Genomic DNA, 17,567 nt, shown 5'->3' on the forward strand with positions numbered 1-17,567 from the left:
GGAATGACCGCACGGGGCATTTCCAAGCAGCGCGGGGCCTCTGTCCGGGCTGTGATTGGAATATGTAATTAAAGGATAACAATAAGATGTTTATGTTAATCAGCTAAGTCTCTTCACCGAAATGCCTGGATTTTTTTCCCTTCCTTCTGGGACAGCTGTGGGTTTTGCAGGAGTCTTGGCTGGGAAGTGTTCCTGTAGAAGTGCCTCTTGGTGTGTTCTGCAGAAGAGACTCGGGGCTGGTGGGTCGGTGTTTGTGGAGAGCAGAGGTTCCCGTAGCTCCAGGGTACAAAGTAAGAAGTCCTAACGATGCCTAATCATTGCCTAACAGAGGATTAGAGCATCTGTCTTGCGAGGCTCTTTCGTGACCCAAATCATTTGTGCATTAAAATAAGCAGAAAGTTATTAAAATGTGCATCGTGTCCGTGTCGCTGAATCCAGGATGCCAAAACTGCCGTGGGGTGTAAGTGTGACTGAAGTGCACGGCTGGGTTTGTACAACCGGTTTTGTGCTCCTGTTCATCGGGAGAACGTTTCGCTCTACTGAACGCAATTACTGTGATGCTCGGGCTCAGTAACACGCTTACACCAAGCTGCTCCTGGCACCCTGCAGCTCCCTCCGCGGTTTCTTACGCGGGTGACGTGCTTTTCAGGACGCGTTTGGGCACGGTCAATGGCGATGCCCTACCAGCGGTACGCAGAGCGTGTTGGATTATCTTACTGCAGTACTCTGCAGTGCTGGAGCGTTTTCCGTATTCGCAGCCTGTTACCCAGACCAGACTTCTGTTTAAACTGGTTTTGTTCCCTGCTTTTAATGACAGTCAAGCAGCAGAGCTTCCGATGGTAAGATTTGTTCCTTCCAGGTATTTATGCCTCAGAGACGCCAACATTTTCCTGTTATGAGAGAGCGTGTGGGGGCGTGTGTGTGTGTCACAGTGTGTGTATGGTGCTTGTTGGTTTTCATTATGATTCCGAAAGTGCAGGCTTGAGATTGATATTCTGTTTGTTTATTTACATACAGATTTAGTGAAGTGCAACTCGAGGTTTTTGAATGTCTATTAAGGATGGTGCGATACTTACTTTCATATTATTTTAGCTGATTTAAAATGAATGTCAGGACAAAAAGTTGAACCGCTGTCACGCATATTTTAACTGGCCAAGTCAAGAAACTGCGGTTTGCACAGCAGCACTTGGCCACATTTTTCAAATTTGAAACAGAGCCCATAAAAATCAATCTAAACCTTCGTGGCAGACTTCTGCGGTGGCTGGTTGCACCTCTCTGGCGCAGAGCCCGGTGGGAGCCGGCTGGGATGCCGTGGCATCCTGGTTCTTTTTCCCTTCCGTGATGGAATATTTCACCTACTGCTTTTTAGGATGTTTGGATGATTTCTGTGACATCTTGGTGATATGGAGAGGGTTACTCTACCCAAGGCGCCCGGGGCAGGCTGTCAGTGCGAGGGGACTCTCACCCACACGCTGCAAACGGAGACGCAATACGCTGGCTGTGGGTTGATTTCTTGTTCGTGGGTGTACCTGACATGATCTAAGCATAGTTTATCACTTGGAATAGGTGTGTAGTCTGGACTGGAGATGACCGGGTCTTCTTCTTCAACCCTACAATGCAGCTGTCAGTCTGGGAGAAGCCGGTGGACCTGAAGCACCGCGGCGACATAAACCGCATCATCGAGGATCCGCCTCACAAGCGCAAGCTGGAAGCTGCAGCAAGTAACTAAAGCCCTGTGATTATTTGCCTCTATTTAAACTCAAATGTCGAATGAAACTTGGTCGCTAAATGCATTCGGTGAAAGTTTGATAACCGTAATGAGAATGGTTTTCCTCTTGAGATTTCCTTTAAAGCATTGTGTTAAAATTGATGCTTATTGCAAAGCACTTGCTGAAACGCTGAACTGGGGCCAGAGCGGTCTCGTTATTGGCCATGACGGAGCAGGTGGCTGCTTACACTGGACGGATCTTTGGTGTATAAAACACATCTCGGAAGACGCTGTCTTTATGTTTTATTACGCTTGTTTCCGAGATGTACATTAGGAACGCATTACCAATGCATTATTCAGCTGTTACACAAAAGCAGATACTCCGTAGCTAATAACTATCCAACCAAGTTGTAGAGGGGCAAAGAATCCCAGTAGTAATTCTCCAACCAGTGCTAAAGGGTTTGGTGGAAACGTGGGTGCTTCTATCTAAGCGTGGCTCTGCCGGTCACCTTGTAAACACTGCGGATTGCCGCAGGGGAGAGTCACAGCTGAAGGGTAACTGCCGATGTGCAGAAATACCTGTGAAGTGGTTCAAAGTGCAGCTTAAAAGCAATGCCTCGGCTTGTCGCTGATCCACGGTGTTTGCCGTCTGCTCCTTCCCACGACAGCCGGTTTGCGGAGGCAGTTTTCCCAGCCGGGCCTTCCCATCCCACGCTCCTCGCCATGCCGTCGCTTTGGTCCGCTGCCCATAGCCTCGACGTTCAGCCCGGGTCTTGTCCGTGGCGGTGACCGGTCCGGGAGCAGCCCGGCGTGCCAGCCCGTGCTTGCCGGTGCAGTAGTGGCTCCACGGTTTGTTCCACCACATTTCCCTCCAGAGATTTGGTCCCGCCAGCTGAGGTTGACTCCCTTTGCTCCGTTACTGGGAGCTGCTCCGTGTCCTGTCAGCGCTGCTTTCATCTCCTGACGCTTGACGTCACCTTTCCCGTGGGAGCTGTGCCCCTGAGACCTGCCGTTACTGCGAGGACACCCAGACGCGCGGCAGTCGCTCGTAGTGCTGCTTGTCCTGGTCAGCTGCCTGTAATTCCTGAATATTCTGCTTTACAGCAGTTTCACAGGAGAGCCTCCCTCAGCTGAGGATGCCTCTTTAGTGGCGAGGGCTAGGAAAATGGAGGGAGGGAAAAAAAAGAAAAAAAAAAGAGACTTTTTTCATTCTTTTAAAGCGTAGTATTTTGCAAGTGACAGTAAGTGACCTGCCTTTTACGCTGAGGCCATGGGGGCCGTGGTGCTCGCGTTGATCCATGGGCACGGCTCCCAGTTAACTGCCGCAAAACGGGCCGGTTTGTGGGCTTGTAACGCTATGTCTGCAGGTAGATAAGAGTGAGTGATAATCAGGGTTTATGTTATCGTTATTAGCAGAAATTTACTGAAGAAAAGCTACAGAGAGTGGTTTTCTATTAGTGTAGCAGAGAAAAATATAGGATACGTTTTTTATTACAGGATAAATTGACAGATCAGTTATTTACTGACAAGGGGGAACAATGGCCAAAGACAAAACTGAGGGTCATTGTTCATGGCCATAATTAATTAATGAGAAGAGCCTAAAGTCATTGTTGATATGTGCCACTTCAAAAATCTGTTTTTTGCTGTGTGTTCCATCCTTTTTATTTATTATCTGCAAGTACCACCAAGATTTGATTCATGCACCGGTTTCTTTATGACCATGGTTTTCATTGTTGCTAATAGTCTTCATCTTCCTTGATATAATTGGGACTTGCGGTTGCTCAGTATTTGAGGCAGTCACGTTATAATTAGTATATATTAGCTGCTGAGGTGAAAGGAATTATTTGTTACCATTTCTCTTAGCTTGTAATCTCGAGTAAATAAATAACCCAAATGAGCTGTGCGTTTGCAACAATGGTTGCCAAATTTATTTAGCTTAGTTGCTGCTGCTGAGTTTTAATTAGAATTTTTAAATCAAAGGCACAAGAAAAGTTGGCAAGCGTAGTTATTCATGGGGTGGTATAGGTTATCTGCGCATCGCTCCGCTGGAAGATCAAGTGCATTTATAATTTAGGCATAAATGAAAAACTACTCATTTACCAATTACTCCGCCTCCACAAAGTGTTAGCTCTTAGGGAGATTTATGGCGGTGCCATGGCTCTTTGCTAACGGCTTCCCGTCAGGCCGTCCCGTGGAATCGGGGAGGAGGCGCAGCTCCGGCCGGCACCACCCCGGCCCCTCGAACGGGGGCGTCACCCGGTGCAGGGACCCACCGCCGGCCAGACGCAGGGCCGGGACAGAGACGGTGTTTCTGGGGCTTTCATACCTCGATCTTCCATGTTCCCAGCTCAGCGCTGCGGAGGGCAGCGCCTGGTGACAGCTCCCTCTCCTTCTCCCGGCTGTCGTTACTCCTCCGTCTCGGTCACAGGCTGACCGGAATATCCCTATTTCCCCTCAAAGATTCCTCACAACGTTTCTGTCGTACTGCAATGGAGACCACCCTGTTCCTCCACCTGCTGAATGGTTTCTCTGGGTGTTTAGGCCGAGGAAGGTATTGTTTCAGCTGATTGAAAGAAACCTGCCATTCCGACTACAGAAAATGGCGTGTGGACTCACACGTGGTATGATCCCTGTTCAAAGCCGGTTGTGATGTCGTTTACTCTGTCCCCACAAGTATTTCGGACCCCTTAGCATTCAGACGAGGATATGGGGCACGGTCCCTAGGGCAGCACAGGTGAGCGTACGTGCCATCCGTGGGTGCCAGGTCTCTTTACAAAATCGCAAATCAGGTTTTTGTGTGTGGCCAATGGATTGACAACGCTTTAACCCACCTGGTAAATGTTCTCTTTGTTCTGGAAAATGAACCGGAATTCGTGACATGGCTGGGATTAGCTGAATGATTTAATTCATCAGCGCTAAGCTTGATAGACCATCAGATTGGGGCAGCGCTCTGCTGTGTGATTTCATGGAAAGATTACTGTCAAGTAATATTCTTCCTCAAAGCTTTAAATCAATTATTAGGTTTTGTGCTCGGCTGCCTCTCTTCCCTTTCAAAGTCAGTTCATAACCTCACCAGAGGTCCAGCGGTGCGACGGGATTCAGCGGGTTCCTGAGTGAGAGCGTAGGTACCGTTCGTCATGTTTTACTGGGGTCTCCATGGCACCGCGACTTGAAGCGATGGTGCTGGCTCTGATCTCGTCCCATCTATCCATGAGCGTGCACCCACAGCGGCCGCTCGCGCAGGCGAAGCGAAGGACCCGGTGTCCCCGCTCAGGGAGGCTGTCATTGCTCTCTGGGAGAACCCGGGGCGCGCCGGGAACCAGCGCGTGGAAGTGAGCCCTGAAATCAGGGTGTATGGTGTCACTGCTCTTTTAGCTGAAGGCTATATGGTAGCTAAGATGTGGTTTTATAAGTGCCCAGTTCACCTGTTTTTCACAGCAGAAGTTAAGAATTATGTATCCTTTTCAGAAATCTGTGAAAGATCTTGTCGTAAGATGACTCCAAATTTGATTCCACCCTCAGGTAGCTGGAGAGCTCCACGTAACCGTTTGTTGTCACCAGTGAGTTAGCTCTTGTCCCGTGGAAATGTGGGGCAGGAGAGGCTCACGGTGTGGCCAGGCTTCTCCCCGCATGCTTGCTTCACCAAAAGAACGTCCCATCAGGATTCGTGGTGTGTGAGCGTAGCGCAGCGCACGCCCCGGAGCCGGCTCTGGAAGGGCTGTCCGTGGCGTGAGACAAAGGCGGGAGGTGCCCGCCGGGCATGGCTTTTTTTTAATTTTCTTTAATAGTGGTGAAGTTTGGTAGGACCAGGATTGTGCTTGCCCGGTCGGTGCTGAACCTAGAGACATCTTTAACTTCATCCGTCTCTGAGAACACCATCGAGTACTCTGCCATTCCGTATTCTTGCCTTCAGAATCCATTGCAGTTAAGACCACCGCTGCCTCCGCAGGTCGTTCAGCTCCTGGTTAACAGCTTTATAGTATCTCTGTTGAGTTACGCTCCACCTTCTGAGTTTACAGGGTGTTTTTCCTATTACTTTGTGGGTTTTAATTGAGTATCCCAAAGAAGAACTTAGCAGGAAGACATAATAGTTCCAGTGAATTTATGTATATTTAAAGCACTATTAAATTCATTCATGTATTCATAATGCACGTATATTGTCAGGAACATTGAGATCAAAGTCTCCTTATTTTGGAATGCCATTCGTTTCTCCTCATTATCATTTTAAGTTGCAGTTAGCAAAGCATCCGTTTGGACCTGCTGTGTATTTCCTCCTCATGTGGTCTCTGTTCCTGGTCCTCCCACGCCGCAACGCTACAGCTGCTGTTTGTTTTTTATCATTCCGTTTGCAGTGATTTAGTGTATGCTGTGCTCCTGCACTTAAAATAAATAAAAGGTAACATTTACTGAAAGCATACTAATAAACGTGTAATTTTCCCTAGAACGGGGAAACAAAATGAGCTAAGAACAACGTTGTTAAATTGAAATAAATGGCCAAATTTCTGTTAGCTTCAGTGATGTGAAGACTCAGATTACTGAATGAGTAAAAGGCACTTGAAATTAGTTTATGAATTTCAAAATACCTGCTGATCGCTATTTGTGTTCAGTCATTTTCTACTAGATGTCTTGGAGTTTCATCTGATTTCAGTGAGATCAGACCTCACCACACCAAGTTATTCAAACCTTTTATCTCCATAACCTAAGTTCAATTTTGTATTTATTTTTAATTTATTTTTTCGTAGTTCCTTAAATAGCAAGACATGCCTTCATTACTAATCTCATACAAAAAGGCTGAGGTTTGGTGTTTCTGATATTCCCAAGCTAACCACGTACGGTTTGATTTTTTTAATTTTTTTTTTTTTTTCCTATTTCTCAACTAATTTGTGGCAAACTACTGAAGAGTCCCTGATACAAACGAGGCACTGGATGGACGTAACTTCTGGTGGTCTGTCCATTTGAATGTTGATGAAAACTGCAGTTTGTATACATGAAAAAAAAAAAAAAAAATTAGATTCCAGAAAGAAATATCTGTTCCATACGCTTGACATTTGTTATTACTGACAGCAGGCCAGGTTGGATGGGGCTTTGGGCAAGCTGGGCTGGTGGAGGGTGTCCCTGCCCATGGCAGGGGTGGCACTGGGTGGGCTGGGAGGTCCCTGCCCACCCAAACCGGGCTGGGGTTCTAATGCAACCTCAGAGTCCTTCAAGGACGAGTGTCCAGGCCAGACCAGGAGGGTACCGTTGCTTTGGAGTTACTCTGCAGCACCGGGAGTGTGAGGCTGTTGGTATCTCCATAGCTTTGCTATACTGGTGGTTGGGTTTCTGGAAAAGCAGCATTATATTTGCTCATATAAGAAGGAGAAATGGGCTAAGGAGGGAAGTTCTGGTGCGAGTTAACACTGCTGAATCCTTCAGGCTGCCAGGACTGAAATAATTCTGCAGAAGTGTCTTTGTAGTTGAGTTTTTAAGGGAAGGGAGGAGGGAGTATCAGGCGAAACAATAACAAGGTTTAAATAAAATCATGTCACAAATGAACAATGAACAATTTTGTTCACAACATGAACAATGAGCAGTTTTTCAGAATGAAACTCGTTGGGTTTGTTGGTATCTCTTTCATTTGGATGAAGGTGTTTCTGAGGATATGATGAAACATGTGTTATTTTTAACACACTCTGTGGAGAGTGAAAAGTAGTAAATACCTGAGCAGCGGCCAACGACAAGGAATGAAAGGTTAATCTGAGGAATTTGTATTCCCATTTATCTAGTTCAAATCTAATAACTATTTATTTCTTTTTAGCAGATAAATGTGTTAGTTCTTGTCCAGGGGATGAAAATGATGATCTTAGCATCAAAACTAAGAGAAATAAGTAAGTTCTAAAGTTTACTTATCTATATGTAATGTTGGGAGGCTAACGTCTGGTACAAATAAGTGCACTGAGAAATATTTTCTTCTGTATGGATAACTACACCAATAAATTATGAGAGTCATTCCTACGGTATCCAATCTTCATCAAACTCCACGATTCTCTAAAATACCTGTTTCCCATGAACAGCATCCATTTTTGCCTGAGTAACTCTTACACACTTTGGTTAAAACAAGACTGTGTGGATAAGTAGTTATTTCAAAGACGTTGGATAAAAGCTTTTTCCTCATTGATGTGAAGCAGAGGTTTTTTCACTGGTGTCAGGGTTCCCAGGCTGCCGGCTCAGAAACATCCGGAGGTATTTCTGTTATCGTGCTTTTGTTTGACCTTTATTACCATGCGTGTTTCAAATTCTCGTGAACTAACAGGCAAAAACCCCCTGTGCCAAATAAGCAACTCCCTCACCCTTTGCCAAAACAGCAAGAAAATGAAGTAAACACTTCTGGTTTAAGAAGTACCTTAAAGACGTTTCATTCTGTTAACCTTTGGCCAGTAACCGCATGTAACATGGGCTGGCTGTGAGTCACGTACTGGTGTGGACCACTAACAAAATAAATCCTTAAAATAAATCTACATAGATAGCGTGTTATATTTTTGCAGGGCATTGTGATGAGTAAGCACAACAAATTTCTGGATTTTCCAAGTGAATATATTGAAGGTAATTCTGTTCTCTCTTACGCTGGCCATTCTTGTCCTGCTGCATTGGGTGGTTCTGCTGACCTCGTTAAGACTTTCTGTGGCTTTGTATTATTATGAAGGAAGAATCGGATACTCTGAGTTCGATACTCAGACTGTTTAAGCATTTGATGCTGGGTATCAAAGAGTATGTTTACACTTTATATATGCTAAATATGTACTTTTACTATTTACATAGTATTTAGTATTTATGAACAGCATAAGTGTTTATATTTAGTGTAAAAGTATTGAAGAATATTTTATTGACATCAGTGGTCTGACAAGAATGGGCCGATACCGTGAAGGTGATTCCTTTCAGTGATTGATTGAGACAATGTGAAAACATCTTTCCATTAATGCACATAAACAGAATTCTAAATCTGCAGAAGCTCCTTCGCAGAACCCCGGAGAAAGGCGCTTGTTGAAGAGCTGCTGTAGGAGCAGGCTGGGGCTTCCTGCGCCGTGTGGGAAGGTCGGGCAGCGCCTCCTGCGCCGACTGCTTCTGCATGAGGAGCGTTCCCTTCGCTGGGTTTCCATGATGTACTTTGGGCTCTTGAGTCTCTTATTTTCTTTACGCTCAGAAGGACATTGTTAAAATTGTGAGACCCAAATATGGACCAACCTTTTATATATTTGCAGGATTTATATTTTATTATATTTGATTACTTGCAGAAATACTTTTTCATGCAATATTTCCCCCCCCAAAACCAAAAGGTAAATACACAAGCTGGGCAATCTCAGCCGGTCACAGAGCTGCTGCCTGACTCTCCTGCCCTGATGCTTTGTACCACCTGCCTCGTGGGATATATTTGTACATCCACAGGCATGTATGTATACGGGTATAAGCATAAATCTCGCAGGGAAAAGCGCATTCGTGGGGCGGGCAGTCCCCCTGGGGGTCTCGAGCAGGTCGCTTGAGTCGGGCGCAACGCAAACTGCGCTCAGCGGCGGCTGCGTGCCGCAGAAGTTAAATAGCACGTGGTAATGAACGTGTCACCTGCTGCTCGTGTCATCGTTGCTCTTCAGATTGCGCTGTGTTCCTGTGCACTATAGCAAATGATACAACTTTTATCGTATTGGAAATTTGTGGCAAGGCATCCATTGCGAGGGTACTTCAAGCTCTGAGCACCCTATCGTAAGTTCTGCCGTTCACTTTTTTAATCTGTAGATTAGGAGGAAGCAATTCTCATTTGCTGTATTTGGGCAATTAGTCCTGTGAAAGTCAAGGGCAACTTTCAGATAATGAACAAGTGAGATCTGAGTTGACAACATAGCATTTTCTCAGACTTCGTTGCGATGATCCCAATTCCCCAGAAGTTCGACCTGTCACCAGAAAACCGTGAAGTGTTTATTTTTCTGTCAGCAGAACATACATCCCCAAATGACTACAGGATTTCTACAGCCGTTTTGAATTTTAAATTCTTTTTTATAACATGTAAACATTTCCTGGCATTTTGCTTTGTGCCCCGAAACAATGGCAGAATATAGAGGTTCATGGATGGACCTTTAAAATACTGACCTTTTACTAAAGAAGTGTGGTCTAAGCGCTTGTTCAAATGTATTAATATTAGACTACAGCGAACAGCAGATGACATAACAAAGTAAAATAGCGTAGGTTTTTCATTTCAAACTAGAATTTAGTTATCCTCAGGAGGAAAATCATGTACAAGCTCTTTTGCTATAGTAAGATTTTTGTCGTTAATGTGATTGGGACGTCTCAGTGGAGATTGCGTGGTGCCATCCCAGCTGGGTGCCCACGGCAGCGGGCAGCCTCCCGTCTGCAGCTGGGACCTGCTCATGGTTGTTTGCAGAGCAGTTGAAATCACTGCTGCCTCACTCTTTGGAATGGGTATTATTGTTTCTAAGTGCTGTCTCAATTGTCTGCATCTCTGGGTGTCTGAATTAGCCGAAAGCAGAACTGATTTTAAAACTGTGGCCTGTAATGCCTTGTAAGAAAAGCAGCTGAGTTACTCCGTGCCATAAACGGCCGAAGGGGAGTTCTCAGGAGGTAGAGGATGCTGGTTAAGCTCCGAGTTTTGGATAAGGGGTTACACATCACCAGCTTTCCATCTTCCAAGCTGCACGTACAAGGTCCAGATCTGACTTTGTTTCCTCTGCTTTGTTTTACCTGGGCACGGACACAGTGCTGCTCATTCCGGACTGAATCCAGAGGTGAAAAAAGATTGGTCTTTACAGAAACCTAAACAAATTTTCATTTTGATTCCAGACGGACAGAAAAAATATTTACATCGCTGTCATATCCACATTAATAATTGCGCGTGGAGACAGTGAACGTTTTCCTACATTTAACGCAGAGTGCCGTTGGGAGATAGGCAGCACTATCATCCTGCCGTACCGTGATGCTCTGAGCATCTGTCCCCTGCAGGTGCTGGGGCTGGAGGGTGACGCCGGGCTGGCAGTGCCCCCGAGCCCGGCCTGGCTCGGCACGCTGCGGTCCTGCGCGGAGCTCCGCTGCAGGCGAAAGGCGGGGTGCAGCTGGACGTGCACAGCCCTGCTCCTGCCGTCTGCAGCAGAACGGGAGATTGGGCCCCGTTTTTACCCCCACGCAGCCATTGTCCACTTATTTTTGCAATATGAACGTTTTTCTTGGTTAAATATAACTCAGGAGATAGCGCATGCTGTCAGGGTTTGTTTTTAAATAGGCCGTATTCCCTATTCTATCTAATGTAGGTAAGGTTACTTAGTAAATCATATTCTTCCTTTGCCATACAGTAAATCATCCGCTATAGAGAAAGCGCTTTGCTAATGATAAGATCTAATGGCATCCAAGTTCCAGCACAATTCCTTACAATTCAAGCAGAGGGCCATCACACCGCGGTTCACATCGCATCACCAGTTCCCAGTGTAAGAACAGAGCTGCTGTTTCGCCTCTCCCGCTGTCCGCTTTGGTGGCAGAGCTGGCAGAGGACCTGACCCAGGGCTGGCTGCAGAAGACAGCAGGACTCCCTTCTTTCTTTCCTGGACGTTTGCAGAATCTGCATCGGCAGGTTTAGGAGCTCTGGGGCAGGTTTAGGAGCTCCGGGCTCCTCAAGCTGCCGTTGCACTTTCATTTGCATTTCCTTGGGGTAAAATGAAACTGCTTAAAAATACTGAAGTCAAATTCTTACTCGGGCAATGCTCTGATTGTACTCTCTGCAAAAGAAAAAAACATCTTCAGAGAAACTGAGGTTTTCTGGGGTTTCTTCACAGAATGACAGAAGGGCTGGGGGGGCTCTGTCCCACCCTGCATCCCGCAGGTCGCTCAGGGACCCGTCTGGGGGGGCTGAGCATCCCCAAGGATGGAGCCCCCCATCCCCCTGGGCAGCGTGCCCCAGTGCCCCACCACCCTCGCAGTAAAAAAGCTTTTTCTTATGCTTAGAAGGATTTCCCTGTATTTCAGATTGTCCCTCTTCTCCTTTCCGTGGGCGCTGCAGGCACACAAAATCCTCTGCCCGCCCTGTCCATCATGACACCTGCTGGCTTCCAAGGTCGTGCTCGTAGGCTACTCGTGTGTGTCCTTCTGAGCTGGAAGTCGCTTACTTTGTTGTGCAGATCATTGTATTATCTGCTAAAGAAAATTGTATTATCATCATTTGTGGCATGAGGAAAAAAGTCTGTGTGATTTGCAGCATCGTTCTCAATTGTGTGAGAAGGGCTGAAGGGAAAAGGGGCAATTCTGGTGCTTGGCTGAGGGAGTAGTGCGCTGTATTTCTCTCAGTTTGAGCTTGAAAAAGCTCTTTGTGGTAGAAATTGGGTTGGGCCTTTCATGCATCATGTCACAGAATAAAAGTTGTTATTACGATATGAAAGTCACTGTCATTCTGTGAAGAACGCCAAGTTGATATCGCTCAAATCGCTAGTGATGCAGCATCATTTTCGGATAAACGCAAGGGTAATGTAATTATTTGTAGAAGGAAGATAATACGCTAGGGCTCACGTTACGCACTGATCTAATTCATTTGCTTGGAAATAAAAAAGTGTTTTCCTGCTGAAATTTCAAACTAAGTATTATTCCGTAGTGGTGAAAATTGCATCAGTGGAAAACGCAGTCATGCCTTGTAGGAGGCTAAAAATCAAATCACCTTACTTTCATTATCCTCACGTGAACCTTGGGATCATTTTAAGGCTCCTGATCTTTCCAGAAAGAGCCTTAATTTGTCCTGAACCCATTCACCGCTCAGAGCATCACCAAACAGCCGGCTGGACCCAGAGCAGAGGTCCGATTTTGAGGTCCGAGGTGACCACCTTCTCTGAAGTCAGGCGTTTCACACCCCCGTCTCAAATCCCATCGCCTCCTGCAGCCGAGTGCTCCCTGCCTTCCAGGTTCCCGTCTAACTGACCTCTCCCCGCAGATGCTGAGGGCGCACGGGGGCGAATCGCCAGCCTCCGAACGATGGGGGAATAGGTGTTCGCTTCCAGCGCCGCGAGAGCGCGGTGCGAACGGTCTTTAACTCTGATGAAATCGTGTAGGCATTTATCTGGTGCGAGACAGTTCCGCGCCAGGGGTGACACCGATGACGTAGGGTTGCACCTGAGGAGAGCATCGCTCTGACGCTGCTGCCGCTTTATGGTTGCGACTTGGAGTACGCCCTCCTCCTTTCCTGAAACGAGCACAGCGGTGCTACGTACGTGCCTTTACCCGGGGGGGTCTTGTAGGCAAAGGGACTCTGCCCATAAGTAGGGAGTATTTCCTCAGAAACCCCTCTTTATTCTAATCAGATGCAGCCTTGGAAAGGCTGCTGGGATGAACGCAGACCTTCTGGCACTGACAAAGGGCAGGTTCCTCGCTGATGCTCCGTTGCAGGTTTGTGCACGCGATGCACTGCCCGATTGCTTCCCTTAGGACTGAGCTCCTGGGGTGCATGGGGACGTAAAACAGAGAGTAGTGTTGACTTCCAAGTTGAGGGGAACAAAAACAGGAGAGAAAAAGAAAATAATAGTCTCTTCAGTCACTCCTTTAAAGTCTCCACTCCTTGACAAATTTTATATAAAGCTGTCACTTTTCTGTTGCTTGAAATATAGCAGAGTATTTTGCTGCCGAGTTCCTCTCTGATCCCACCGATAGACCATCCCTCCACATCACGAGCTGCCGGAGGTCCCCGGCAGGGCCCGCAAGCCCCGCGGTTTAATAACGAACCGCAGGTTTGGGTCACTTCTCCGCTCTCAGCATCCGCTGCCTGGCTGCTCCGTGCACGCCGAGACGTCCTGGGGGATTTTCTAGAGAGGGTTAAAAATCCCCTCCCGAGCTGGCAATTACTGAACTATTTTCTATCTTACCTTGTTAAAGAACAGAAGATTCCCAAGCTGCCGACCAGGGGAAGGCTGAAACGGAGGAGAAAAACGAGGAAACATCAGCACCTGAGGTCACGCCTCCCCTAGAAGAGCGCATCACTCATTTCCGAGATATGCTCCTGGAGAGGGGGGTAAGAAACGCGCTTGCTTCCTTTGGCGTATCTCATTTGTGAAGATAGGGCATCATCTACAAGGAATCATTTCATCACTGTGCCTTAGCAATCAAAGGAGGGAGTATGGAAAGGGGTTTTTCTGTCTGTTAACCCTGTCGGCTTTGTGCTCCTTTACTGTGACGTTTCTTCTGGCCGTGCAGAACCGCAGCACTTTGCAGGTGCGGTTCCATGTACGCTCCTATAGACAGACCCACCGATACCCAGGGGCGGTAGCTCCCCCGGCGCAGACCAGCGGCTCGGCAGGGCCTGGGGACCGTAGCCACGCGCCGTCCCGGGCGCCCGCACGGACCCCAGAAGTGGTCATTGCCTGATGACAAAGGACAAAAGATGTGTCGTATCACCTGAAAGACAGCACCAGGCTCCAGAACATTCCTGGCAAGCTCTTCGCTGGGTTTTGGCATGGGAGAGGTTTCATCACCTCCGACTCCAATGATCCCAGCAGCAGGAAGCCAAATTCAGTTACTGGCCGTCCAAAATCTGCCCGGTCTGTTAGGAAAGTGCGTCTCGGGAGGGTGAAGAAGACCTGCCCTTTTCCCTGGACCTCCCCAGCTGTCCTCGGACTTCCTAGAGAAGAGCTGGTGGTTCCAGCCGAGGCTGAGGTGCAGGAGCGTGGGATGCTCGGGGCTTTGGGCTGAACGGGGACGAGAAGAGGTGGCCCCTCCGCAGGCAGCCAGGCGAGAGCACCCGGAGCATCCTTCCCTCCCGCATCCAGACTGGCGGAGCTGGTACAGGTTACCGGAGGGCTCGGAGTTATTGCAGCCATTTTACCGTGACCTAATCAAGATTATGAGTCGATGGATGGAGCATAAATTCAATTTGCAGATAGAACCCATCAGCGCAATGAGCCTCCTGACCAAAGGAGAAATATGAATTACAGGTTGCGTGGCAGCATCCGCTCACTGCCTCTGTAAAGAGCTCCAGCCTGATTTTTGTTTTCTGTGGTAGCACTTACAGACCGGTGTTGAACGGGCCGCCTTAGGATTACCGTCAGTATGAGGAATTTTGGATACCCTTATTTATAAACATAAAGTCACCTCCACAAAAGTTCACCTCTCAGTGTCTCTTCTTCCAGAGAACTGATTGGTTTGAACGTGAGTGGAATTAATAAGCGTTCTAGGTTTAGGTCCTAATCCTGCAAATGTAAGTGGGTGTATAATGGAGCAGCATATGCAGATTTTATGCCTCCTTCCAACACTCTGCACATATGTATTCCATAGAAGGTCACGTAATTTCTGTAAAGAAAAAAAATCCAAGGTGTCTGTCGTTAGGCAGTAAAGCCTATAAAATTTGCCAGCAGTAATCAGCAGACTTTAAAGGTAGATAGTTACAGCTTCGGAAGCTCAACAGAAAGTTATCTCCCTGCCAGACCTGCTTTATTAATGTATTTTGTTATTTATGCTTAAAAAATGCAGAAGTGTCATAAATGAGGACTGGTTGAAGACTTCTGCTGGCATATTTTAAGTCAGGGGGCAATAAGTCAAAATTTGAAAGTATTAGGGATGTTGTATAATAGGATTCCTCAAGTGTTTCCAGTGTCAGAGTCAGACTTGCTCAGAAAAATAAGAAATTCAGGAAATTTACTGTTTGCTTTTGCTATTATTTAAAAATGCATAGATAATAGGTTACTTTGCTTTTGCCCTGAGCACTTTTTAAGCATCCAGCCTGGCCGCTGGTTAGCACCAGCTGGTTGGCATTGCTTGAAATGCAGTGAGGCCATTAGCGTTATTTTAAACGGATTATTTAATGAACGTCTCCTGCCATTTTCCCTGTAATGTTGTTATTTCTCAAGAAGTTACTTGCTGGCATTACAAAGAGCTTGAACTAGATGGAGTTCTTCAGCGTAGTTCTGAATCTTCCTACTTAAATTATATCAACAGAAGAATATTTATTGTAACATTTTAAAAATATATGTGATTTTTGGTGTAGCTCCAAGTCAATGGCACTATTCTTAAGTCTGTGGCAAGTTTCCTTATGTAAAAATGCAATCTCTGACATACTCCTGGAAGTTTAAAAGTGTCCACAAAATCCTGAGGGGAAGGGGAAAATTCAAGCCTTTTCTTGGCTCCCTCGCAGCCAGTCTGCGTTTCTAGGAGAGCCTTCTCTTTGCTGGGACGCTGTCAGTGAAACAAGAATTTTTTAAAGGATTCCAAATGGAATTTTGTGTCAGGATTTTACCTTCTTAACACTGGGGTAAAAGGGGCTTTCAGGGATCCTAACCCCCCCACCTTCCTGTCTCAAAACAATTCTTGCAACCTCAGCGTTATCCTGAAGAACAAATTTAAAAAATCAGATAACCAGGATTTTTTGATTTATTTTTTCCCCCCAGCCTGTTTTTCAGACAGACCCAAAGAGCCCCTTTCTAGAAGGACAAGCCACTGAGTCCCCCATTTTAATACCTTGTAATGGGGGCTGTCGGTGGGTTTGGGATGCTGGGAGCGCGTCGGGGGCAGCAGCGGGCGATGGCGCGGGGAGGGGGCTCCCAGCCCGGGCACAGGGTGGTCCTTGCCGCTGCCCACCCGGTGCCCCCTCTCAGCCCTTCGCCACTCCATCCTTCTTGCTGGTTTTTGCGTGTTTTGGCAGCCTGTGTCCGGGGTGGACACCGTTCCCTACCAGAACATCTCCTGAAAGCTGGGAATCCTTCGCTGATGAGGATAAATGCATCTGCTAAAATTATCAGGCACTTCACCTTTCTGTTCTTATAAATTTTTTATTCAAAGCCAAAATCTCAACCTACCGTCGTTGCTGAGCTTCCGGAGTGAATTAAAAATCAAATCAGCTATTCAGATAGATGTCCTTTCACTTCTAAACATACTGCTCAACCTCAATACGTTGAAATTTTGGTGAGTTTTTTTTCCCCCTGCACTTTGCACTCCAGTTAAGAGTAGGAGTTGAGAACTGGAAACCCATGACAAGCTCAGATCTCTCTTCTCCCTTTCGTCTGTGGTGATAACTGGGCCACGGAAGTCATTGGTTATTCTGGGAGGAGATGCCACCCCCACCATCCCCAGCGCGTGTGTTCCCTGGTTGAATGTCCCATGGTAGGGAAGAAGACCACAATGCAATACTCATTGGGAGATTAGTCAGAATATTAATATTTTATGCATTTACAAAATGAGTATCTTGAACAGCGTGTAACGTGCTAGAATTAAATTATAAATATCAGTAGCCAGCATTTTTTTTAGGTATATGTCTGCAGTAAGTGAAATGTAGTAATTACTAAACAAAAAATCATAAACAGGAATGATGACGTGATAAATTAGCCCGAGCTTAACTAGCTTTGAGTTCAAACTGGCCTTTGTACTGGGAACAAAGCTGATGTCCAAGAAAGAGTTTTTATAAAAGACATTCTGAAAAAGGGATTCCAGCTGCTGGTCCCTCTGAAGGGGGAAAACCCCCCAAACCTCAGGACTTTGCCTCCTGCGTAGACATGGAGGGTGAACGCTGGGAGGAAGCAGCCCTGGATCTGCGCTCCTGGAAGGTGAGCCTGAACCTCCACGTTGCCGAGCTTCCAGCGCTGACCCCTCCGAAAGGAAACCCAGTCCATCTAAACCCACTTCGCTGCGTCAGAGCTTTCCTGTTTGAGTGTTAATGACTCAATTACATTTCACGTGCTTTAATTTTTTAGTGAATTTACTCTTCTTTGTAAGAATATTTATTGGTTAGAATATTTTATGTTACTCCAGATTTTTCTGTAGCAAACTAATTAACAGCGATGTTGTACGAGGCACCAAAAGCACGCTGGGGGTTTCAGTCCTACGCTCCCGGACTCTTTGTGTTGTAGAAGTCCCGGGCAAA

The 17,567-nt window shown here is 46.6% G+C and overlaps 1 protein-coding gene across 3 annotated transcripts in view; it reads left to right on the forward strand.

Moving 5' to 3' along the window:
* TCERG1L (transcription elongation regulator 1 like) overlaps window positions 1–17,567 on the forward strand; it is a 91,389-nt gene that overhangs the window by 66,256 nt on the left and 7,566 nt on the right. For 2 of the 3 annotated variants that reach the window (XM_054832724.1, XM_054832726.1), the window contains 3 exons: window positions 1,567–1,721; window positions 7,506–7,575; window positions 13,595–13,730. In XM_054832724.1, coding sequence (XP_054688699.1) covers window positions 1,567–1,721; window positions 7,506–7,575; window positions 13,595–13,730 — 361 coding nt within the window. The remainder of the gene's footprint in view (window positions 1–1,566; window positions 1,722–7,505; window positions 7,576–13,594; window positions 13,731–17,567) is intronic. The other variant, XM_054832725.1, reaches the window with a different exon arrangement.

This window comes from Grus americana, chromosome 7 (assembly GCF_028858705.1).
Source record: "Grus americana isolate bGruAme1 chromosome 7, bGruAme1.mat, whole genome shotgun sequence".
NCBI lineage: Eukaryota > Metazoa > Chordata > Aves > Gruiformes > Gruidae > Grus > Grus americana.